The sequence below is a fragment of the Taudactylus pleione genome, unplaced genomic scaffold (genome assembly GCF_031769625.1).
Source record: "Taudactylus pleione unplaced genomic scaffold, aTauple2 ptg000069l, whole genome shotgun sequence".
NCBI lineage: Eukaryota > Metazoa > Chordata > Amphibia > Anura > Myobatrachidae > Taudactylus > Taudactylus pleione.
The window spans coordinates 3,766,025-3,792,068 of record NW_028284471.1 but is presented as its reverse complement, the minus strand read 5'-3'; the positions used below and the strand labels follow the sequence as shown (position 1 = coordinate 3,792,068).

At 41.1% G+C, this 26,044-nt stretch overlaps 2 protein-coding genes across 4 annotated transcripts in view; one reads left to right on the top strand and one right to left on the bottom strand.

The window, feature by feature from the left end:
- The window catches only part of SNPH (syntaphilin), a 35,053-nt gene extending 28,745 nt beyond the window's left edge, over positions 1-6,308 (top strand). For all 3 annotated transcript variants that reach the window (XM_088467055.1, XM_088467054.1, XM_088467053.1), the window contains exons 4-5: positions 1,089-1,238; positions 2,769-6,308. In XM_088467055.1, coding sequence (XP_088323181.1) covers positions 1,089-1,238; positions 2,769-3,717 — 1,099 coding nt within the window. In that variant the 3' untranslated portion in view covers positions 3,718-6,308. The remainder of the gene's footprint in view (positions 1-1,088; positions 1,239-2,768) is intronic.
- SDCBP2 (syndecan binding protein 2) lies at positions 5,456-20,732 on the bottom strand. The gene is made up of 9 exons (XM_088467056.1): positions 20,642-20,732; positions 16,505-16,566; positions 14,859-14,925; positions 11,718-11,818; positions 10,797-10,958; positions 10,521-10,696; positions 7,453-7,624; positions 6,885-6,976; positions 5,456-6,052 (listed from the first exon to the last, which is right to left on the bottom strand). Exons 2-9 carry the CDS (start codon positions 16,553-16,555, stop codon positions 5,998-6,000), a joined length of 876 nt encoding a protein of 291 aa, XP_088323182.1. The 5' UTR covers positions 16,556-16,566; positions 20,642-20,732; the 3' UTR covers positions 5,456-5,997.
- Positions 20,733-26,044: the final 5,312 nt, after the last annotated feature.

The window sequence follows — 26,044 nt, the reverse complement described above, 5'->3', positions numbered from 1 at the left end:
AAGTTTCTTATAATTAACAATTTTAAACAATCCCTAATGAAGTGAAATGAGGACTGTGGCCCTGAGTCAAGTTTATATGTGGCTGAGGGGCACTGCGACTGCAATCTCGTACGTAGTAAAAAAATGGCTCTGGCGTCCAGTTCCCACGGCCATTTTGCGCAACTATAGGGATACTCAGGAGGCTGATTATCTACTGATCTGCGACTGGCACTGCCTCTTTGTACGTGCTTGTATTTGCAAATCCGACGGTGGGCATTTCGATACAAATCCCATTAGCTGCGATATTTGCATGGTTTTGCACAACCACTGTGTACAAACTCACAGCTGCATTAGCGTACATCTCTGAATCAGTCCCTAAGTTTGAATTCCTAAGTGATTTGTCTGATTAGAGTACCTCTTTAGATATTTTTTCTTATTGTGTTTGACAGACACTTTGGTTGTCATTGATCTTGTGAGCTGTAAATGTCTGCTTCAAGTTCATAGATTTGCAAAATATCTAAGAATTGATACTAGAGTATAAAAATGAAAGCTTTACTTCTGGGATGACTTTATTTTACCTGGTCAAGTTGATTCTCTGGAGAGGTAGATTTCGGTGCTGCTAGGTCGACGTAAACAAGGTGACGTAACTAGAGATGATTGCAGATTCATTTAATGGTAAGGTTTAAACAGAGGAGGTGAAATGATGGGAAGCCTATGTCTTGTTCTCATAATTTCTAAATAAACATGTTTTCTACAGCAGGTCAACAAGGAAGATTGTTCCGCATGTGCTGTAAAGGGGACTGGGCGATATAAGGTTACATTTTGGTTTATAGTTTCGTATTCTGAGGAAATGAATGTCGGGCGTTTTGGTGGTTGGGCAACAATACTTGGGGTTAGTGAAGCGCTCCCTCGCACTTGACTCAAAATACCACCATGAAGTTCCATATAATATAAAGTAGCTAGTGAACTTAGATTTTTGAGAATCTTCATCATGATTTGGCCTGACTCACTAACATGTCGTCTTACACTTTTTTTTTTTTTTGTACACTGTGTACATTCATTCTCTATTGTATACATTCGCTGAAATGTGTATGTTTCTCTCTTCACAGGCGCTCAAACAAATATAGTCTGTGCAGTGAAAACCATGGGATTAAGCCACCCACCCCAGAACAGTACCTCACCCCCCTGCAGCAGAAAGAAGTCTGCATTCGACACCTGCACGCCAGGCTTAAGGATATGCAGGACGCTTTACAAGAGAGGTGAGGTCAGCCGCAGCCTTGAGGGCAATTACCAGTATTAAATCTTAAATTGCATCAGGATTTAATGATTCTGAATCATAAAGTGTTACAGACTTTATAAACCAATTGGCCCATCCAGCCTTTCCATCTTTCTCATTCTAAAGGACCCATTTAGAATCCATTCTGAACCCCTAAAAAGTAAACATTTAGATATGAACCATGAAGATTAAATACTTTGTTCAGTGTTAACCAGTATTCCACTGCAGTGCGTTTTTAAAATAGTTTGCCACCTCTTCACACTTTTGAACGGTTTCCTAACTGGATCTGATACAGGTTATAAAGCTAAGGCTGTAGTCATTTAAGTTGCTGTTACATCACCAAGTTGTAATCACACACCTTGCTCAGTTAGTTCCCCCCCCCCCCCCCTCTGTCACTCATCTGTTCCCTACGTCTCCCTCTCTCTCATCTCTGTCCATCCTGTCCCCTCTTCCACCATACGTCTCTCTACTATTCCTGTCCCCTACTCTATCTCTTGTCAAATGATGAGTACAGATGTGTCCTCCTACATCTATCCTCAATACGCCACATAGCTCAACATGCTTGGCGTGAGCGAGCCGCCAGGTCCTGTGCTAGCATCAGGCGTTCTTTTTTTTTTTTTCTTTTTTTTCTTTTTTTTTTATTGCCGAAATGTATCCAAGTCGTAATATGAAGTGTCTAAGACGTGCCAGGACTGTGCTGATTAATTTGATGTGTGACACTTGTATATCTGTGTGCGACTTAGCTGCATTTTCGGCAAATACATTTAAAAAAATGCCCGACACTAGCAGAGTCTCGCAGGACCTGGCGCGCCAAGAGGCGATATTTGGTGCGACTGCAGCAAAGATGTACAATGACACATCTGTATGTGTAAATACTGATATATTGTAATTGGGATTACAATTCAATGATAGACTTATAAAACTTGAATTCCTATATTGTTTAGATTGACCATGTTCGCAGGTAGTTTGTTCCAGACAGCCACTACTCTTATTTATTTTTTCTTCACTAAGAAGCCATGTATGTGTGTATATTGTATTTTATTACTTTATTTTTATTATGGAAGAAAAAAAAGCCCTGTGCTAAAATGTTTTAGTGTACTTTAAGGTCTCCTACACACAGTTGAAGTGGCCATTTTGTGACTTGAACACAGTGCCTCATGCTTCAGTGATGTAACTGGTTAAATGTGAATAGACTGCATTGTCATGTATATTGGTTCATCCCACAAAATGGCAGCCTCCTTGGTGTCACCTGCAAAATGGTAGTCTTCTCATGAACTCTTTAAATGTCAGTTTTCTGAGCATTTGTTAAGCCTTATGCTGCTCATAGACTTTTTTTACCCAGTGTGTAGTTTTGAGCTCCTATTTTCAACTCGCTTGTTTTTCAGACTTTGTCTGTCTTCCTCCTGTCTCCGCCCATTCAACTTTTTGTCATCATGCTCTCACTCACTCTTTCACCTCATATGCTTTTTTGTTTTTCTTTTAATCCTCCTACTTTTCTTCCATTATACTTTAGAGACTTGGAGGTTGACGAGCTGAAGTCCCAACTGAGCCGGATGCAGGAAGATTGGATAGAGGAGGAGTGTCATCGTGTAGAGGCACAGTTGGCATTGAAAGCTGCACAAAGAGAGATCCAGCAGCTTCGTGAAGTTATGGAAAGTGTGCGTGGGCGACTGGGAGAGGGTGACACGGGAGTCCAGAAATACTTCACTGACTTCACTCTGCAGAACCGCAAGTTGGAAACCCTGTTGCAAAACATGGAGCTTGCACATGATGGAGCAGCACATGGTGCAGAAGGAGGCTCTGCTGGGGAATCGCCAGCGCGCTCCCTTACACGTAGCTCAACCTACACCAAACTGAGTGAGGCTCCTGCTGGAGATCACCACTCTCAGGACACTGGGGATAGCGGGTACGCTGCTCCTGATGATAGCAGTGCTGTATCTTCTGGTACAGAGTTTTGCCTTGGGGAAGGTCCCTTGTGTCTTGCTGTACAACCCCCACCATTGTGTGCAGAAGCTGCTGTTCAGGCTAGCTGTGTGAGTGATTGCGGCGTGCAGACAGACTATGCCCCTGGTACCCCTGAGCCAGATGCAATCATAGAGAAGATGCTCCAGTCACAAGCAGCTTGCAGTCCTTCGGCTCAGGAGGCCAGAGATCCTGAAGCTGCCAATCTTGATCCAAGTTGTGTGGTGCTGGTCACAGATGGAGTCTCCGGGGCAGAAACTGGAGGGGTAGATGATCCTGATGCACCACTTAGCTACTGGAGTCGGCATTTTGTGGTGGACCTTTTGGCTGTACTGATACCTGTAGTTCCTACCGTGGCCTGGTTATGCCGTGCACAGAGGCGTCAAGGTCAGCCTGTATATAACATCAGTTCCCTGATGCGCGGCTGCTGCTCCGTTGCTCTGCACTCAATCCGTAGGATTAGCTGCCGTCCAGTCAGTGCTTCCAACAGTCAGCCCTAACACTATTTGCCCTCTGACACACTACTCAGCACTTAGTAGGACTCTGCCCCTGGGGTCTTGTTTGTGAAATGAAAGGGAGAGAAAAGAGGTGATTTTGTTACTCTGTTGGCAGTCGGTGAGCCAATTGTATGCACTAATATCACTGGTTGTAAAAGTGTTAGACAATGATCACATACTCTACCATAGGGTTAATGACCCAAGGACAGGGTAAATGTCAGGAATTGGGTGACAGCATCTGATCATAGGAGACCATGGACTAGTTTGTGTGTAAGATAACTGACGGTGATCAGGATTGCTCATTCCTTGCTTTGGTTAGTAGTATCTAGAGCAGATCCATAGATGCTGCTGATCGGACTACAAAGATAAAGATGTTCAGTTGTCATTATTCATATGTGTCACAGTTCAGCAGATCCTCATAACTTGCACAGAAGTATGTTTGTGTTATGTTTTGCAGTGTTCATGTTCCCATTGAAGAACATGCACACATACAGGCACTTTCAACTTCTCATGTATACATTGCATTTTGCCATGTAATCCAGCACACATCAGTCTCTGACAGTGAGGGTGCAGTGCATTGCCATTGAATGTAGTCTGTAAACATATATGTTGTGTGTTGGCGAGTCCTGTGTATATGTAGACTGGTGCATGCTATGTGCTGGTTTTGTCTACACCTGTCCTAGTCTCACTTGGTCTCACCTTGATGGTTCTTGCCCTTCCTTACACTGGCCTCCAACCAAGATGCTGTTTGTCATTTTGTTTGTAATTCTCTCCTTTCTATGCTGCTTGTTGCTGTCACACAGTCATGCGACCTTGCAGTGTGCATACAAGGCACCTTGTAGGGGATGTATAGATGCACTTTGTAAACCAGGTGTCTAGGTGCATTCTGCATGTGACCCAGAGCTATGATCCCCACCTTGAAGTGTGTGTACTGAGCTGGATCCTGCCTACCCCAGAGTGAGTGCACGGAGCTCCTACCTCCCCTTTGTGTACACAAACCTCCTAATACTGCAGTGTCGTAGCTTTGTTTTAGACAAACAAATGCTGGGTTTTGTCACTGTGCTGTTACCTCATGGCTGTATAGTTGTGCAGAAGCTGGCGCGGTGCACGCTGCTAAGCACTGCCGTCGGCTCCCAAGGGCCAGTGTCTTCTGTTATATAAGCCCCCTGATGACCTACCACCTCTCTTAGTCCATTCCCTGCAACAGTGCTGCTGTCTGTGCTGGTCACTCACACTGCACTGTGTTTAATTCTCACTATGAGGTGTTGTCAGGGATGGCCTCAAACTCCACAGGGTCTAAGCCTAAGCTGACAATACTGTATTGAAAGCACTTGGGAAATCTGTTTTTTTGCACTTATTTGACTCCCTCAATTTCATGAGATTTGGGGCCAATAAAGTCCATGCATCTGCTCTTCTGACTCAGTCACTTAGCTTTTGTGGACAGGTAAATGTAGCTGATATTGGAATGAAGTCACTTCTAATGCTATAGATAGATATATATATATAGAAAGAGATATATTTTTGATGTTGCTTGTCATTTGCTGTCTGTCCTGCTGAATGTATTAAACTGGCCTGAGCCACATAATGAGCCATGTCCATTCTACTGGTAGTCTGTCTGGCGCTGGGGTTTGTTAGTGGGCTAGTCTCTGTAAAGTCTGCTTTAAAGTACTTGCACATTTGGGGTGTATATCAGAACCAGCCAAAGGTAAGATAGATATATATCTATTTTTTTTTTATTTTTTTAATGGAAAAATAACATTGAATTTAATACAGCAGTACCAGCACAGTGGTATCTTGTTAAATTTAGTAAAGTGTACACATAACACTATACAACAGTCATTTTGAAGATAAATTTACATGTCCAGACTATATGCACAAGGCAGTGTCAAATGACATACTCTCCCATCTACATCATGGTAACATTTCCCCTCTGATTGTGTGGTTGGAGTCTTGTGATTCCCAGATGACAGTGAGGAGAAAGTTACATGACCAACAATTCGCTGAGACTGGTTATCAAAGTAAGAACAGTTCTGCCAAGTATTAATAAAGAGAAATGATCTTCAGCACCTGTCAGTTATAGAGGCAGAGTAGAAGGGAGCACCTCACTGCAGGGCTAGGTTACTCATGGGTGGGGTGATATCCTTCTCTCCCCACAGGAGAAGCCAAAGGTTATAGAAGTGCTTGTACCCCACCCTGACAGCATGTTAGAGCTGTATTACAGAAACAAAATGCAGAGTGTAGGCACAGGTGGCGTTGACATCAGAGCATCCCAGAGAGCTTACTTTACACCTCTGGTATAGAGTGGTCCATGGCGTTCTTCAGGAGTCCTGAGGACATACTGCAAGAAATGTAAATCATTGGTCACATATTGTATTGCAGCATCCCCCTTCCCCCGGGAGCAGCCATCTAGCTTTACCATTATTTGTACAAAGCTGCTCACACCAGGATCCAAGCTTCATGCATGTTATAATAATGCCATGCCCCCTAACATCTCTGATCTTGTACACCCCAATATTATCCATACCCGATCTTGCAGGGCTTATCTTTCTTAAGCTGCATTCACACGTAAAGATTTTCTGTCCAACCAGCCAACTAGTTGATTGGTTGGAATGAAAATCTGGTAACGTATGGGAGTAATTTATGATCAGCAATTTGCTCCTAAATGCCAGAAAATGGACAAAAACTGTTGCTTGAACAAATTATTTAGATCAAACATTTAACAAACTTGTCTGAACGACCATTTTCATCTGTTTTCTGGCATTTAGGAACAAATTGCTGATCATCATTTACTCCCATACATTACCAGATTTTCATTCCAACCAATCAACTAGTTGGATGATTGGACAGAAAATCTTTACGTGTGTATGCAGCATTACTTCAGTGAGAATATAATATGTAAAGTCTTAAGCACCACATTCCCCTAATGCACAAACCATCTTTACCTGGAGCAATAATCATCTGATTTAGTACTTGTATAAGCCATGACCCCTTTCTCTAATCTCCCTCTCAGGAACCAACGGGCCAGATAGATAAGGATTGTGCAGTTATCAATTCTCACCTTTCCCCACAAAGTCAACCCTCAAAACCTGCCCAGTTGGGTATGCTTTGAGATGAGAACCACTGATTTACAATCATTCCCCATCAGTATTGGGTTTTGAGTATATTCTCACCTCTTAACAATGTGTTCAAAGATGATGCTGGGGATCACAGTCACTGTGACACTACGGCCACAAGATGCCAACACATCCCCAGTCTGACTATCCTGTAAAAAAGAGGAGACCACACTGTATCACATTGCAACATTCATCACACAGTATGAACCTGTAGAATTTACTAGACATACATCCAATATTCTTACTTGGATTTCTTTAGGGTACATTCTACTAACTTACAACAGTCACTCACTACAACAAAGTTCACACACACAGCTATCATAGAAACACATAGAATTGCACATTAGGAATCTTCCAATGGAAGTGTACACTGTGAAATAAATACACATGCCTCTCTTGCTGGACTTGTATGCTGCATGAAAGTGCCACAAATCCAGCCTAGCAATAGACTTACACACTGTATAACATATACTCACCTCTTCCCCTCCACTGGAATGTACACTGTAAAAGAAGGCACACACTTATACACCCCTCACTGGACAGTTATAGCCCCTACACTGCATGAGAGCACACACACAAACCTAGCCTCACTGACTTGTATACCATATGAAATCACTTTACTGACCTTGAGTCCAATAACGTTTTGCCCATTGATTTCACACAGATAGTGGTTAGTGAGTAGGCCATTCCTGGCAGCTGAGCTGTCCTTCACTAATGATGTGATCTGTCCTTTTTTAAAGATAAATCCAACGTGTCCTGCACTGTCTTTCTGTAGAGTCACTGTGCGTTGGAATGGCCTGTGGAGAACAATGGGTCACTCTCTGCAAGCCACAATATATGGACAAATAGAGGAACAAGTTGTATGTAACCGTAGCTGTGTCTCACGTTTGTCATTTTCAGGTAGTATTACTTCAGAATATAAAAAGTTCATATTAAAACTTCATATAAAAAGGCCTCATGGACCTAACTGTGAAGGAGTATGTTTAATAGATGGGATTTTTATTTGTGTTTTTTCATTTGTTTATTATTTTTTATGAACAGATGTTTACTTATTGATGTAGGTAAGTGACTTGGGGGGAGATAAAGTACCAAAAAATCTGCTTCTAACTGTCAGTTTACAGGCTGTGTTTGAAAAAAAATTACAGGAGCTGATTGGTTGATACTTTCTCTCTCCAAAGCTTAAGTATGAACGGTCTAAGAAATATGGCAGCATGTAGTAAGCAACTCTTGAATAATCTGTGTGTACAGAGCTATTTTCACAGTCAAAGAAAAGAAAGATTGGAAAGTGTACATATTTCTAGTGTCTGTCACACATACACAGGCAGTGATTTTGTGACAGAACACATCTTCCTGAGAATACATTTGATCATCTGACAATTGGTTCAACCCACAGCTGCTGCCACAATCTGATTCAATCAGATTCACTTGAAGGACAAGTGCGCTCTAACATGGCTGAAACGGATACTTCTACATTAAATAAAAATAATATTTGAGCTTTTATAAATCAAGAAAATTCTTTGTCAATCACTTTTTTTTTTGTACTGCATTACAAGACAAAAAGCTCAAAAGAAAAATAAGAAGCCCTGTAATGTTTTTACATAAGTGTTTGCAAGTGCAAGACTGTCTACTAGGTGCATTATACAATTTTACCTCTGCTTAGGAAACAGTATGGCAAGCCTAGGTAACCAGCGGCTTTCTCCATCTGTTGTGAAGCTTCAAGTCCCTGCATGCTCAGCAAGCCAGGGCATTGATAATTCCACAATGCATTGAGAGGCACACATTACCTACTGTTACAGTAAGGAAAGGTCACTAATGTTAACCTAATTTATTGCATTTTGAATTGTGTGTGGAATATTTTGTCTGTTAACTGATAGAAAATATAGAAAAATAAAGTGGAATAAAGCCATAATTATAAATTCAGAAATTTTCTTTTTAAATTGTGCTGTAGTACGGCAATATTTTCATGATATATGTGAATGTAACAATATAACTTTACACTTTCTGATCAGGCCCTATAGTAACACAAAAACCTTTATTATATGCAAGATGAGGAGTAACTGGGAGACCTTTATGAAATCTGGGTAATAGTACAACCAGGTTTGTGACTCATAACAACCAATGAGTTATTAACTCCTGTTAGCTTGTCAATGCAAACCAGCTTTTATAAAGGTCAACTGATGTAATTTAAATGTGCAGTAGCACTTAGCAACCAAACAGTCATAAGGTGCGTACACACTACACGATATGCTCCCTGAGCGATATCGTGTAGTGTGTCCCCGGCAGGGTGTGCTCAATGTCGTTCATGACATTGAGCACAGCCGCTGAACGATATCATTAACGATATCGTTCAGCGCCGGGCTCTCTTCCCCATTCGCCAACATGCAGCAACCTGACGAGGTCGTCAGATTGTGCTGCATGTTCAGGCGATGGACAATGTCGGAAACGACCAGTGGGAGTGCGCATCGCTGGTCGTTTCCGACATAAAAGTGCACGATTACTGAGTGATTGCACGATTACGATGTCGTTATCGTGCAGTCGCTCAGTAATATCGCCCAGTGTGTACCCACCATAAGGAGGGAATTCAATCAGGCAAGCTCTGGATTTCTTGCCTGGAGCTCTGGAATTATTTAGCATTTTCCCCATGCAGTAAACCCATGGTTAATCTGCGCAAACACAAATTCTGTACAAAGTGCAGGAATCTATGGGTTTTCCTGTGCATTTAATGCAGAGTCTGCATATTACTGTGACTATTTCAATTAGCTTTGGGAACGCCAAATGCTAAAGACCCAGAGCCTCAGGAGCTGCAAGGAAAATTCTATCCTCTGAGGCTTTAGCACGTGGGGTTCCCACAGCTAATTGAATCGGGCAGTGTGTTCAATTAGCTGCGGGGTAAACCCTGCACCTACCTGAATTTCCCCCTTAATCATTAATCAGTCCAGTAAACCTAGACCTAGACCAGTGTTTCTTAAATCCTATCCTCATGGAACCCTAACTGTGTACATGTTTTCCAGATCATCTAGCTGGAGCACAGGTGTTAATTGACTAATGAAATAGATTTACAGGTGGTACTTATTATTCCTGAGGATACCTTGAAAACAAGTACTGTAAAACTGGCCATCCACTATACCAGCAAATGACAATCTATCATATGGTTTTAAACACTGAAAAAAAGACAAAAAAAATTGTTCGAATTGGTTAAATTTGTCTGTTTTAACCAATTTGTCTGAACAACCATTTTTGGCTATTTTCCAGTGTTTGTGAGCAAATGGCTGATTGTCATTTGCTCCCATACATTACCAGGTTTTCATTCCAACCAGCCAGATTGGACAGATATCTGACAGAAAATTGTATAGTGGATGGCCAGCTTTAGGGTTCAATGAGAACTGAGTTTGCAAAACACTGACTTAAGGTGCATACACACGTAACGACTTTGTAACCAACAATTATCTGTCAGATTTTCGTTATAACTCAGAACCTGAACGTTTTTTTCAACGATTGAATGATAACGACGTCGTTATAGTTAAATCGTTCAAAAAATAGTTGTGTGTATGCACCTTAAGACTAATGAAGGGAAGTCTTGTTGCTATGAGTTACAGCACATTTGTGGCAGAAAGCCATTATCTGCCTAGAATTCTTATTCCAAACAGTGAAGATCTCCAAAAATTGTTACTGATGATGTGATGTGTGACTCACCGGTCTCGCACGATCATACTGATCCTATCCTGCCCGGCCTTCTTAAGTGCCTTGTGCGCCCGATCACTGCTCCATCCAGCACAGTTCTGGTCATTGATTTGTAGAATCTGATCACCAAACCGCAGGCCAACCAGAGAGGCTGGCGAATTTGCCTGGACTAGCTGTACAAACACCCCCTAAAATGAAAATGGATTGTTATTACAATAGTTCAGGATCAACAGATCAACATCTATCTTGCTATTTCTGTTTATGAACCCAACTCCTTCCTCTCCTCACCTTGTCTACAGATTTTAATCTCAATCCCATCTTTCCAGTCTCGTCCTTGCATAAAATCACTTCTCGAATTCCATGTTTAATTTCTGCACGTCTCAGACCGACATCGTTGCCTGTGACTGGAGCTACCAGCCCCCCTGTGATTGTATATGGTACAGCCACATCCTGCATGGCAAAGAGAGATTTATAAACACAGAAGAAGAAAACAAAATCTCGAATTAAGATATTTTACAAAGATAATTTGATAGTGATGGGTTATAGTAGGGGCTTTAAGAAAGGTAGTTTGGTGCCCAGACATTCCCCAATTCACACTGTATAATGACCTTGCTTTAGAAGTTTTTATACTTTATTCAAAAGAGGTCCTGGATAGATGTATATTATTATTTTTTATATATATGTTTGGAGTGGGCCTTTTAGGTTAATGTACCTACCAATAGTTGGTTGATGCAAAAATGGATGTGGTTTGTATGAATCAGTGCTTTTTTTTTTTTACTCTAGTGAATAATATATTGTGTATTTTTAATTTAAATTGCTATATATTTGTGATAAAAATATTATTTTTATGCTGAGCAGTAAGGCTAAGTTATACATTTAGTGTAACATGAACAGTAAGTGCCTTGTTTATTATATTATGGTAAAACAGATTTTTTTTCCCTAAGAAACCATATCACCCAGTAGTCACGTTCTCAAGGGAAATTGTGAAGTAAAGGTTTCCCATTAAGGCAAGCCAGTTATCTATGCACAGGCAGCCGTTCCATGGACTGGAGTAATATTCAAGAGCATGAACCCTATCTGTTTCATGGAACCAGTGACTTCACCTAGCAACCAGTGACAACATTTTCCACAGTAATGTTCCTAACTGAATTGATAGGTTAAGCCAAATATATTAGTTTTTAAACTAGGTGACTAGAGATTTGTACTCACGTTCCCTCCAGATGGAACCAGCGACAAATTAAGTTGTACCTCTTCATCAGTCAAAGATAAACCCATGTAATTGCCCAGTTCAGACAGACTTGGGTACAAACCTATGTCAAAAAAGATGACAAATATGATGAATACATATTCTGAGCAAGCTGGCAAAGTTTTGTGAACTGGTGCTAAAAACTAATTTTCATATACTGAAGCTGCTGGTTAGACAAAGCAGATATTTACTCGTGTGTGTGCCACAGTTAGGTATTTGAATTCCAATTAAATATACAGTATATGTTGTGTTTGTTACATAAAAATAGTATTTGGTAAGTATAGCTAAATGTTTATGAACTGTGCTAGTTGCAAAATAGCATTTCAATTTGCTTTGTACAGATCTGGTTGTAGTAATCTCGGTCCTACACATGGGAGAGCCTTGTAGATATATTGTTGTCTTTGCTAAATGAGGTTTTGCAAAGAACATGAACACAGATTTAAGTTGCGTGTGTAATGCTAACTCAGGGCCATAACTAGGGGTGTGCAAGCAGTGCCAGGGAGAAAGGCACTGGGGGCAGCACTGTCCCTACCCCACAGCACCTACATTTGGCTTGCAGGGTGCCTGGAATGACGCCCTCTGGACCGGAATAAGGTTGGTGGGGGCCCTACTAATAAACTTTTCAATTTGATATACTGGTGATGTTATTAAAAAGTATAATGTGTAAATACTCTCCACACCACAAATGTGTTATATACACTGTAGTGCCCCCATTTCACATTATGGGCTCTATTTATTAACATTATTTTTACTAAAATAAAGTAAAAAAGGGTGTTTTCACACCCGTTTCACATTATTTTAGTATCACCTACAGTTACTATAGGGCAATTGGAGTAGAATTCGTAAAATTCTACTCCAACCCCTAAGTATCACTTATTTTTAGTTATCAGATCGCATTTCCCATAATTGTAATGAAAATGTGATCCAACCAAAGTTATTAAAAATAAATTGTAAAAAAAATACCGGGGAAAGCCCTGTGCTAATAACACCACCTGGAGGTGGCGTTATCCAGGGTCTCCCCCGGTTACCGGGCTCCTACTCTGCTCTAAAAGGCAGAGCAGAGTCCGAAGTCAGTCCCAGTGATCAGCTGTGTGGTCTAAACAGACTGCAAGCTGATCTCTGTTAAGTAATTTATTTTATTTTTTTTACCTGACTCCAAGGACCGGTGATCGGGTCTCCGGTGATGACTCCCCTCCGGTCAGCTGGTCTCCCATGGTGCATTGGGTCCCAGATATCAGGTGATCGGGTCCCAGTGTAGTATGGGATATCAGCTGACCGGAGGCATGGAAGACATCACCGTATCCCCGATTACTGCAGGTAAGTGCTATTAAGGGAGGGGGGGTCCGCAATCGTGGGGGGCGGGGCTTAGCAGCGCTGGCCGGTCGGCGCGTGCGAGGGCACTTTGTCACAGTATTTTTTGCGAATATACCGTGACTAGTGTGCGGAGGGGATTCGCAGGGACAGAGCTTTATCGCAAGCTCTGTCCCTGCAAGGGATTTGTAGTAAATCCCTGTGATATTGCCTGAATTCGCAATGCGAATTCAGTCGATAATATCACACTACAATCTGCATTACAAATGTAGGTTGTAGTAAATAGAACCCTATGTCACACACAAACCCAAGTACAGATTTTACGCAGTGTCCCCACGCTGGGGTTGTAGCTGTGTGTCCCCAGGCTGGGGTTATAAGAATGTGTGGGGGGGCTCTGAGCGAACCCCCTCCCCGGCCGCCCTGTTGTTATTCCGGCACTGGGCATCCTGCATTCTGTACCAATGCTGCTGATCCGAAGGATACTCCGGGCACACAATTGCCTGTAGAGCAGTCTGGAGTGTCCATTCAATTTAACTTTTCTATTTTTTTTCCTAAAATACTGCTTGGATGAGCCTCATAAATGACTTTTACTTCTCTTGAGAGTGAAGGGGCAGTTTTTATTACATGTGGAAATGGTGTGTTCTCCTGTTATACTTCTAATTGGGCCCAAAACTACTACCTCTAATATCCCTTTCAGACATACTGAGATTCCCGGAATTTTGGCCTGCCTCGGCCAAAATTGCCAGGTCTCATGTCTGTGTGAAAGGTACCTACCCGGGAACACGTTCCCGGGTAGCCGCCCCTGCAATCGACCAGAGTTTTTCCCGGGGACTTAAGTCCCGGGAAATTACCCTGCTTCTGTCTGAATGGTGCTACCCGGGAGTAGTAAATTAGTAAATTTACTACTCCCGGGCAGCACCAAGCAGCTTTTGCATGTAGCTGACAGCGCAGAGCGTCCTATAGGACGCTCAATGCTGCTGCTCACCACCCCCAGCGAATTAAAATATATGTTTAAAAAAAAAAACTGCATTATGATTGGCCGGCTTTTGGCTGCTGAATGATGACATCATCATCATCATCAGCCAGAGAGGGGATAGGCTAGGAGGAGCAGACGGCAGAGAAGAGGCAGATAAGCGGAAAAACCCTGCTCTTGTCTGAAAGGGGTCTACCTGGGAATTTCCCGGGTAGACACTGTAGTGTGAAAGGGGGGTCTCGACCAAATACCCGGGAATTTGCAAAGGAGAAATTCCCGGGTCTGAGCAGGAAATTTCCCGGATTGTATGTCTGAAAGGGGGTATAAGCTGGAAAAATGATCGTCATTTTGCAGAGTGGAAATAGACCTTTAGTAAATATACCCCTTGATTTTAATTTTGATAGTCTTGCTCTGTGAATTTAATAATCATTTTCATACAGATTCACCTCCTCTGTACTTGGATCTTTTAGAATAGAACAAATGGCAAACATTCAGTGGAAGGAGCATGGTTCCTTAAGTGTACTGATATGAGGCCCCTGTCACTAATGGTGGAAATTAAACACCCATATTATAGAAAACATAGTGCATACACGTAATTTGTATTTTATTACAGTCTTGCAGGAGCCTGTATAATATTTCCAATTGTTTTGTTTTATTCTTATCTCATGTCGCCCTACCATAGCTCTCATTTAATACTGAGTATGGTGTGGTCACCAAATATCTGTTAAAATTTCTAGATGTCAATATTCTCTTATCTCGGTGATTTTTCAATACCTACACCATCCTGGAAGAAAAATAAATACAAAAATGTTGCTGATACCTGGGGCAGCTGGTAGAAACGCTGGCATAATAGCAGCTGGCTTGGCAATCACTTGAGTGGACTGAGTCTGAAAGAGGTGAATCAAAATTAGTGGCGATATTAATATCCGTGTCTTAACAGTAGCATCTCAGACTACTGTCGCACCTGCATAACGTGTGTTGTGAAAACATTGTAAAAGACACTGATTAGAACATTAAATATACCCACATTATAACAAAAGTGTATTCTAATGCAATCAAAGGTGCTATCTTTTACACTGTAAACTAATAAAAGTAGAATTGCAACACTTGTCAAGTCAGGTCTAAAAAATGCACATACAGTATCCCTTCAGTTAATTTGGGATAAATACAAGTCTTTAGTGAATATGTCAATGGACCCGTAGTATTGACAAATGCATTACTACTGTGGCATACTGTGTGTAGGATACTTCTATGTTTATACACGTGTGAAAGGGCTCTTGGTCTGACCACAGAATAACAGCATTTATTCAATGAATCATCAAAGTGTTTTCTCAGCAACAGAGTGATATATTATTTCACGTGAGATAAAATAACACCGCATAACACATGACGCTTCACATGGCAGATAATAACGTGGAATGATAAGGAAAGAAACTGAGGAAAGAATTGCACAATTGATAATCTGTGTCATGTCAGACACTTAAACTGGGTACACACCCTTACAATCATCGGGCCGCTCTTTTGTTTCCTGACACATTCATGTCATATCTTAAGAATGTATATGCACCGTACATCATGTTTTCTTGGTTGAAAACTGGTTGCAGCGAAAGATCAGGTAGGTTTATGTGCAGTTTAATTTTCATGGTATTCGATGGTACAATATCTGACAAAAGTGTAGTGTGTACGCATCGAGGACTGTTCTGTCCGATGCTTCTGCCCATACTCCTCCAGCAGTGCAGCCCCTTTTGTCTTTTCAGCAGATATTTTAGACAGACGTGTTTCCTGGATCGCACGTTTAGAGTGTAAAGGTGTGTATGCATGAATCGCCACTTTGAACATGACTTTCGAACGTAAGTGCAATACAAAAGTAAAATTGCATTGAAAGTATGATTGTACAAGCGCCTACCTAGGTTTACTATAGACCTGTAATGATCCAAAACAGGACCACTTGCTTTTTGGTTACTCAACTTTTATCTACCACACACAACCTTTTGTAGAAGCTCCTACTTAATGCCATTGTCATTGTGTACATATAAAAGAGGAAAACCGCACCTGGTGACGTGAGAAAAAAAATGGCTCCTGACACTGTACATTTGGAGTAGAGATATTAAGCCCTTATTTAAAGGGACACTAACTCTTATGTTATCTGGAAGAATTTGCTACATATATTCCTGAACTCCCATCAGCCACATCCTTTATTTACGCGCCACTGTGCTTTGTTACAAACTCCTCATCAGATACGATCTGATGACATGGTGGAGAGGATGGATGGATGTAGACAGAGCAAATTATCCTAGAGAGGATAGGGGTAATATCCGAATATGCTACTCAGACAGTTATCTAAACTAGCATTTCTCAATTACAGAACCCGCAATAGCTCACGTTTTCAGAGTTTCCTTGATAATATACATGTTAAATAATCCCAGTAATTGTCTCAGCTATTCCCACAGAGGAGATCAGCCTTACCTGTATTGACCTGTCCACTTTCAGATCTTCTAGAGATGGATATAGAGACATGGTAGAGGAATCTAGGGTGAAATAAGATGCTGCTTAAATGTTATGGATAATGTCAGAAATGAGACTTTATTGTGCAGTTCATCTTAAAAAAGTCAGGGACAGTAGGGTCAAATCAGATAATACAAAAACTCTGACGGTAGGCTTCAGATGAATCTGCAGGAGGGATAAGACTGAGGTTCACGTTTGCAAGTAAGAGGAAAGGGGGGGAACTCATTTAAACTTTTTGCTAGAATGGAGTTTCACACATGGATCCCACTTTAGTGCCACTGTAGTATAAGATTCTCTGAAATATGTCATATGTATCTGTGAAGTGGTAGAGGGAAAAGAACAATGTTCTGCAGATCTCTAGAGAGGTTGTAATCTAATAAATTATTAATATCGATAGCAAAGGAAATGATCTGCAAAATAGATACAATGAGGTTCTAACTTAGTATGGCACCGGTTCTGGAAATAGTACTGTCCTTCCTAGCTTTATTTCAGCCCTGACATAGCATTGGCACTGTCCTGAGGTTGATTATTATGAGTCTTAGGTCAACTATTCCAGATTAAGTTTCAGTCATTATGTTTTATTTGCTTGTATCTCAAATGGGTTAAAGGGTATCTCCACGTTTAATAATACTCCATTCCTGAATAGAAACCGGCCACCAATTACCTATAAAATATGGGACCCCTTTAGGTATTGTACTGGTGGCTCTAAAATGTTTTGGCCTGCCAGAACCATGGTGAAAAATATAGTATTTCTGATACAGCAAACACCCCCCCCCCCCCCAAGATACATGTCATCCAATCAAGATACCTTTATGTGAAAGTGCCAATATGTATAGTGTTTACCATGTTCCAAATATGGACACCCCTTATAATCAATATATAATCAAATGACAGATTATAAGAGAAATAACAGAGCCAGGGTCAAATATTATTCTTTTATTTATATGGCACCACCAAATGGGCGAATGCAATTGTTTGCGCCTGTCAGTGATGGGCGCCCGAGGGAGCAATTCAATTGTTGCTCCGTTTGTGCGTGATAGCCGCCAGCACTGGCATTTTTGTCCGTGGTTGTGTAAAATGGCTAAACCCGGTCTAATTGGGCGAGACAAGCACGATAATGTGAGCCTAAAAACAATTGAATTGCTACATTGGACGCCCATTAAATTACAGCAGCTAAAAAAAAACTATTGAATCACCCCCCAAGTGTCTGAAGCACCGTAAAGGGAAAATGACAGAAATACACACTACCAATACTAATATATATAAAAAATTAAAAAGGAGATATTACAACTTAAGTGACACAATAACAGAAGCACTCAATGACCCAGTAACCTGGGAGGGCGAATGGAAAGGATCACTATCACTGATAGGGAGCGTGCTGAAGACAGTGATAGTGCAGGGTGAGAACCAACAGTGAAGGACCCTGCTTGTGAGAGCTTACAGTCTAGGGCAGAGGTTTCCAAACTCAGTCCTGAAGACACCCCAAAGGTCTAGGTTTTAAAGACAACCATGCTTGGGCACAGGTAACTTCATTAGAATCTGTCAATTTGATTTAACCATCTGTGCTCAACCATTGATATCCTTAAAACCTGGACCATTACGGTGCCTTGACCCTTAAGGACAGAGTTTGGGAACCTCTGGTCTTGGGAACTGTAAGCAACCATCCCATTATATCCAAATGCAACATCAGAAAACAGTGGCCCCCAGGCGAGAGCGATGCGGGCCCCATTGCCAGCAATGGAGACCCAGCAATGCTTTTCTGGCTTCAGCGATGCCTTCCAGGCATTGCCAGGTCCCCGTGTCATGCACATGCGCAGACGGACTATCGCGCATGTGCATAGCACAGCAGCGCATCTCACCGAGAAGGAGGACTTTGCGGGATCTCGCCAGAGGGGTAAGTAATGGTAAATAGTAATACCAGTCAATTTTTCATTTGTATCGTTGATAAATGGGGGCCAGTATTTAAAGTGCGGGGCCATAGTTCTGCAGCTTTATAAGTTACCTCAATAATGTGTAGATCTCTAGCGTATATACACAAACAACCTATTATGGCCTCCAAACCTTCTTAGACAATACTAAGCTTGAGGAAATTGCTGAATAAAATCTACTTTAAAAATTCCATGCAAGTTTTGTCAGATTATCAGGTTTTTCAGTTACAGTATAATTAATTGAGTGAACATATACACATGGGCTGCCGTTGTGAAACACAGAGAGTCCAAGTCAGGTCAGTAACTGTTACACAATGACTAATGTGCTGATCATACAATAGATCACTGTCACACAATACCTGGGTGTGGACAGGTCACACAGTCTGCAATGTTCTGGTAATCAGCACTCTGAGCAACTCTATCATGAAAGATACACGCACTATACACAAATGCATTCTTATATATCTTACTTAAAAAGGACCAGTATGCTGATCCTATGAAAAAGCATAATGCATTTATTGTAAGTAGTTATCCTATTTTCTAAATAAAAGTATGTTACGTTCAAATGGAGACCAGTCATAACTTGTATATAAATACTTATATATAACATATATAATTGTAAACAATAAGTCGCAATATGAACTTCCTATCGTGTACATCCAAGTGCAGGCTTTTCACTCTCTGTCATCCATCTTTTTAGGCAGTGCCATAAAAAACCAGGACGGCCACTCAGCCTACAGTTGCCCCCTGGATATCCCTTTATAATGGCTGTGTTTAAACTTGGCACTGCCCTATACATTGAGTGAATGTATCCTGCACATTGGGGCCCTATGCAACACCCAAATCACTATTGGTTTTACCCAGGCAGCCGCCTATCTGTACAAGACGAAGTAGCAATAAAGTAACAATAAACAGAGAATGGAAAACAAACAAACCCAAATAATATATATTATGCCATTTCAGTTCTGTCCCAGGAAGAATGAATACCTAGGTGTCTGCCTATATAGCAAACTAACAATACAGCAAAATGATTCATAAGAATTTCAGTATGACAATGACCGTTATTTTATAACTTTACATCACTTTTTTTGCAGAAGCTGTTCCCATTGCCTGGCAGGACGCGGATCGTGACCATACTTGAGAACAATGTGAGATACAGCTGACTAAGATGAGAGGCAGTACCAGTACAGACAGAGACACTAGGGGATGGATTAGACAGGTAGGTGAGCACTGAGAACAGTAAGGACAGTACATGATACTGACGGGGAATAATACTAGTTAATAATAATAATAGTTCAGATTCTACCTATTATATTAGAAGGTGATAGATAAATGTTAAGTAGAATCTGATTAGTTGCTGTAGGCAACATCTCCACTTCTAAAAACCAGCACTTTAGTAAATATACCCCTAGGAGTGGAGATTGATCATGTGACTGATATTGATTGGAAAACAAACATGAGGAAATGAAGGAGCAAAGGCTAAGTACAGCCAGGTTTCATGTCTAAATAAAAATGTTCTAAATTGTTTAACATCTAATTAGCAGTGGATTTTTTTGATTGGTTAAGTTGCAAACTGGTTTCAATTCAACCAACCCTGTATCCCACCTAGTTATTAAAAATCGCTCTTTGTTACCAGGTTGTGGGGCTGCACACATGAGATTCTATATGCTGGTCAATGCTTTTGGGCTATGGCATGGCTAGCCTTCTCATATATATAATCTAATAATCCTGACATGCCATGTATTAAGGATTTCCTTAATCATGCTTACTGGGCCAGAAAATTATTCCCCCACTTCCTACTGAGACAAATCCTTAAAACATGACCTGTTCGTATACAACTGTGGACCACAGATGAGAAACTGATCTCCAGCAGGGGGTTGATAAATGATGGTGGACGGTGATGATTAAAGGGATCTTAACACAAAGGCAGACAGCCTGTCAATTTATAAAGGCTTGATAGTAAAAGTATCAGCATGTCCTCATGCTGTGAATTGTGATTATACAATAGCTGGATATTGTTAGGTCTATGTTCGCAGATCAGCTTTATGAAACCTATTACATGTGGAGCAGATTACTATATGGGAGAAAGATTTATTACAGGCTGGGGAAAGACGTAGAAGGTAATGGGACACAGAAGTGACACGTTTAATAGAAAGTTGCGTGTACTCACATGTTCAGTGCTCTCTCTCTCTCTCTCTCTGATCACGCACTCTCCTGTGTTTCTGTAGACTATCTATATGTACTTACACCAGGGAGGGGCAGTGACATCACCCAGGTCACAAGACTTTGAAGTCATTACTAGGAAGTAAACTGGATGAACAGGTTGCACATTATGACAGGCAAATGTCAGTCTACGGGAGGTTTGAACCTCAACATTGCATAGTTTTATATCAGTAACTGGATGACATGGCTGGAAAATACAAAATAGGTCACTATACATATAGTACTGTGTATAACTCCTAATTTTCACAATTGTTAAAGCTAAATCTAGGTGTACACAGAGCTGTACACTGTTGTTTCCTGACCACATTTGCCTGCGACGCTGCACACCTGGTACAAATGAGCATAAAATACAGCTTATTACATACTTATTAAAACAGTTTATTTATGAATGTGTATAAAGAGACCCATTAATGGGGAATTTGCAGGGGGAAGTCTGTACACCAATATACAAAGAGTTCCAGGAGTAGCATGATAAAAACTGCAGATAAAAAATAACACAAACCTCATATATGCAACAGAACATTGTGTTTTATGTATGTTATCAACACTATATACAGTTATTATGTACACTAGTATGAATAACATCATATTAGCATCACATGCAAAGTTATAAAAACTCCTGATTGAATTAAATGGGTTATCGTAAGAACTGATAAGTTATTACTAGTGTCTTATTCTGTAACTATGTACAAATGCACAGGCTAGGGGTGCCCTGGAGAGGGAGACTCCTTTATTGGATGGCATGGGCTGAGGCATCAGTCCCCTGTTAGAAAGGGTCCAGGACTGGTTCTGTGAATTACAGGGAGACCCTACGCAAACTTTTCCCTGTAATTCCAGAACCAGCACTGATTCCCATAGCCCAGTGCTGGTTGTACTAAGTAGAGGGAGACCCTACACAATTTTTTCCCTGTACTTAGTCAACCAGACCTGGGTTTGCATAGTCCGGGGCTGGTTCTGGGAGGAGGGGCCGGGCCTCACGTCATATTTTTTTTTTTTTTTACATTTAACTATTTGCTTTTTACAGTCCGATACATGCAGGCATCTCACTGATGTCTGTGTCAATCCGACCTGCTTCATGCTCAAATCGAAAGCATGAAGCAGGTCTGTTCATTTGAAGTCCGATTTTGGGGTCGATGATAGTAAATAAGGGTTTTGTGTGTTGGGCAGGGGCGTATCTTCCTATTGGCCTGGATGGCCCTTGCCAGGGGCAAGGGTCTCCTGTCTCCTCTGCTCTTACCAGTGTTCTCCATTCATTGTTACTATGTATTAGCCTTCTTATATGTCCCTTTATATCAGAAACATTTAAAATTAGGGAGAGTAAATCTTTTTTATTTTTATCCCTAATATATTTCATCCACCACAAAACCCAACACATACCAATCACCACTCACTAATTCCAATATGTCAACTGTGCAGGAAAAGAGTGCAAGCACCACATCAATCACAAGGCTCTATTTGCAAGATAATTTGCATATATGCAAATTATCTTGCCCACAATGCATCTTGTTTGTTATTGAAGCCCTCTTTTCCTGTGTTGTTGACATATAGAAATTAATAAACCGTGCTTTTCATGTAGTAAGTGTTTTAACTGAAAAAAAAAAAAAAAAAAAAAATATATATATATATATATATATATATATAGTCTCCCTATTTCTACAGGCATGTAAGTTGAACTACCCCCAGTGTAAGTGTAATAAGTCTATGTTTTTCTCATTTTAGGGGGACTGACTATGATCTTTTTAGGTGGTGGCTAATCCTGTGTTGGGAATAAGACATGATCCATATGGACTGTCTTCATTCTTATGTGAGAAAATATGAAAGCTCTATCATCTCACTAAATTAAAGGTGGAGTGTAGGTATCAGTTGTTAAAAAGCGTAATGCAGTATAGATAGCCCAATTTGAATATATGTAAATAATGTTACCCATAATGCATTTTGTTTGTTTTTGATTCACTGTTTTTAAGCTTTTCCTGTGTTTTTTTTGCATAAATAAATTTATATATAGTGGTTTGCAATGGAGTAAGTTCTATAAAAGATATATATATTACAAAGAGAAATAAAAATTATATACTATCCCTATTTCTTCACATGTGTGAATTAAACTACTCCCAGTGTGTGTTTTTTTTTTTTTAGTAGAAGCAGTCATTGGAGGGGGGCGCCAATCCCTTAGTTTGCCAGGGGCGCTCGGACCACTAGGTACACCCCTAGTGTTGGGCTACACAAAACTACCAATGTTTTCCCGATGTTCGATTTGAGGCCGATTTGACAAAAATTCGATTTGAAATTCGATTTTACATTCAATTTGGCCTCTTGTAAATACCCAAATGCAAAATCTAATACAAATCGAATACAAATCGCACCTCAAATCACTCAAAATGCAAAACTGACCTTTAGTAAATTTACCCCCTAGTGTCTTGCTGCATGGCCCAAATAGTCCTCCATAGGTACACATAAAGGGGCAGTCTATCAGGACAGCCAGACAAATAGGAATTCATAGCAATCAGAAGTGCCACTAACTTGCATACACTCTCCTCTGTTGCCAGGCCACTCCTCAAACCTGTGTTTGGATTATTGCCGTTTCGGATAACTAGTATTCGGATAATTTACATTCTACTTTTTTATGGAGCTGCGATAATTAACATTCTATATCTGCGCTTATGGCAGTGATACAGAATACTGAACCACAGCTATTTATCATGTCAGGGCTGCTCTGGGAACCGCTCCGCATCTAAGGGTGTTCTGTCAACAGCAGCTTAATGCTGCCAGCCAAGGGTTAAAGTTATGTATGCATGCATAAATGAAGGTTTAAAGGTATATATGCATGTGCTTCTAACTTCTACACATACACAGGGTTGTTTGACAAGAAGGGAATCCAGCAAGCCCTCCGATTCCCAATGCCAGTATAGCTAATTCCAATCCTGAGACCGCAGCTTGATAAATTGTCTAAAGGTGTGTATCCACTAGCAGATAGTGGAACGACAGATAGATTACAACATTGTAATCGTACAGTCGTTCCTCTTCCCCATCCAGTGTAGGCACCCTCCCTCATCCCTGAACATGGTCAATCTGTCGTTATCAGCAGATTTACCACTATGTTCAGGCGATGATTGATGTTGAAAACGACCAGCAGGAGCTGGTTTTCAACATTTTCATGCACGATTAATGAGCGATTGCACAATTATGATGTCGTAATCGTGTAATCGCTCATTAATATCTGCTAGTGGATATGTGGCATTAGACCAACATTCTCATAGTCGTCTATAGAGACAGAGTTGAGTGTCATAAAATAGGGTGCCACCAGGAAAAACTCAGGGGTTACCAATTGTTAAATGGAGGGAACCAGATAAAGAGCCTTAGCTGCATCACCCTTCTCAGCAATGGCTACATCCTCACATTACATAAAACAGAATGTTTATGCAGTGTACACTGTCAGTGCCATGTCTGCAGACACTGCACACAGGTAATTAACTGTGCGCACTGATGAATACACCTACCATCTATAAATAGCTTTATCATGTGTTCTCACACCCACAGATAAAGTACTAATGACATCATGCAGCAAAGGACATGTGAGCTCTTGACCTTTCATATACTAATAATACAAGTTTTAATAAATCTGTCCGTATTTAGGACATTTCTTTAATTTGAAGACCTTGATTATAGGTCCACTTATACTGAAGTCTCACTTATTCCAAATAGGCGTTTTATAACTTAGTTGTTTGTCTGACAGTGAGGTTGCTGGCTGACAGGATTGCCATCAAACTCTGGGCCTGATTCAGAGCCGCTTGTTCGTTATGAGCGATGTTTGCACAACTGCGCATGCGTATGGGTCTTAATGCGCAAACCAGTCATTGCGGTCGGAAATCGAGTGCTCGCAAAACAGCGAGGGGCTGCTAATTTGATTGACAGAATGTACCGTTTGTGGGTGGTAACAGGGGAAGGTGCTTGAAAACGGGCGAGTGGAGATCTGAACGCAGGCGTGCCTAACTGTCAAAAGGGCGTTTAATGGGAGTGCATAATTAGTAAAGGAGCATCATCGACCACGTCACTTGGTTGTCTTTTAGCCTGAACTGCTCGCAGTGATTGTGGTAAGAAAAACCTACCACAAGCACTGCGAGCAGTTCAGATGCCTTTCGCTGTATCCGATTAATCAAATAAATACCAGAGATGACGTGTGATGCGAACGGCAAAGGGGCGTCTTTTTTGTCCGGCCTCCTGGCCGCTCACTAAACTGTGGGTGACTACCTTGTGGTAGGGTCTCGTTCCCGCAAGCCCCAGTGAGCTCTCGGCTCTAATAGAGCCGGAAGCTCACTACTGACATCACGTGTGATGTCAGTAGGGCCGCCCACAAACGGCAGGCGTTCCTTTGGGAACGCCTCCGTTTTGGCCAGCCACCCCCCCTCCCCGCCTACAAAACGGGGGCGAGCTGTCGACAGCCGCCCCCGTTTGTAGTGAGCCCCAGAGTGAGAGAATTTCTGCTTGCGAGCGGGTCTGAATCAGGCCCTATGTAGGCCCTATGTACCAAGCCTTGGAGAGAGAGAAAGTGGACAGAGCTAAAATACCAACCATTAAGCTCCTAACTGTCACTTTACAGGCTGTGTTTGAAAAATGACAGGAGCTGAATGGCTGGTACTTTATCTCTCTCCACTTTATCTCTCTCCAAGGTTTAGTACATCTCCCCCATAGATAGGACAGTAATTTTGTCCTGAATAACCATAGAGACACTATACTTTACCAATGATAATACACCAATGAATAAATACATGTATATTTACACTGGGAAAGTTAAATGTACATGGGTAACACACTTCCTTGTAGTCGTACACAGAATTGCACCAAAGAAAAGAACAAACACATGTTGAAAAAAATGTAACAAAACACCTTTTTACGGAACAAATACCAAAGCTGATTATGTTTTTCCCGGAGGCCTTGTTTTGCAAACTGCCTTAGTGAATCGACCACATAAAGCATGAAATGCAGCCTATCCATTCGTTAGGAACTGTCATATTAAATGTTTAAAGCCTGAAAAATAACACAAGAGAAGTTATAAAGTGGTAGAGGCCTGTGTGGCCGGTAACTACAATAATCTTCACATAAGATTATGAGAAGGTTGGAACAGAAGATTGGAAAGTACAATGGAAGAGGAGGGCTTGGAAGGGTGAAATTAGTACCATAGGTACCACGTTTGCAGAAATTTGTGGGATAGTATATTTTTCCATCGCAGCAATGTGCCAGACTTTGTTAATGACTATTAGGGAAGCAACGTTAGAACGTTTCCAGAGGGACGTGATCAACAATCTGGCTGCATTGAGACTCTGAACCTCCAGGTTATCAGCAGACCTGTCTAGAA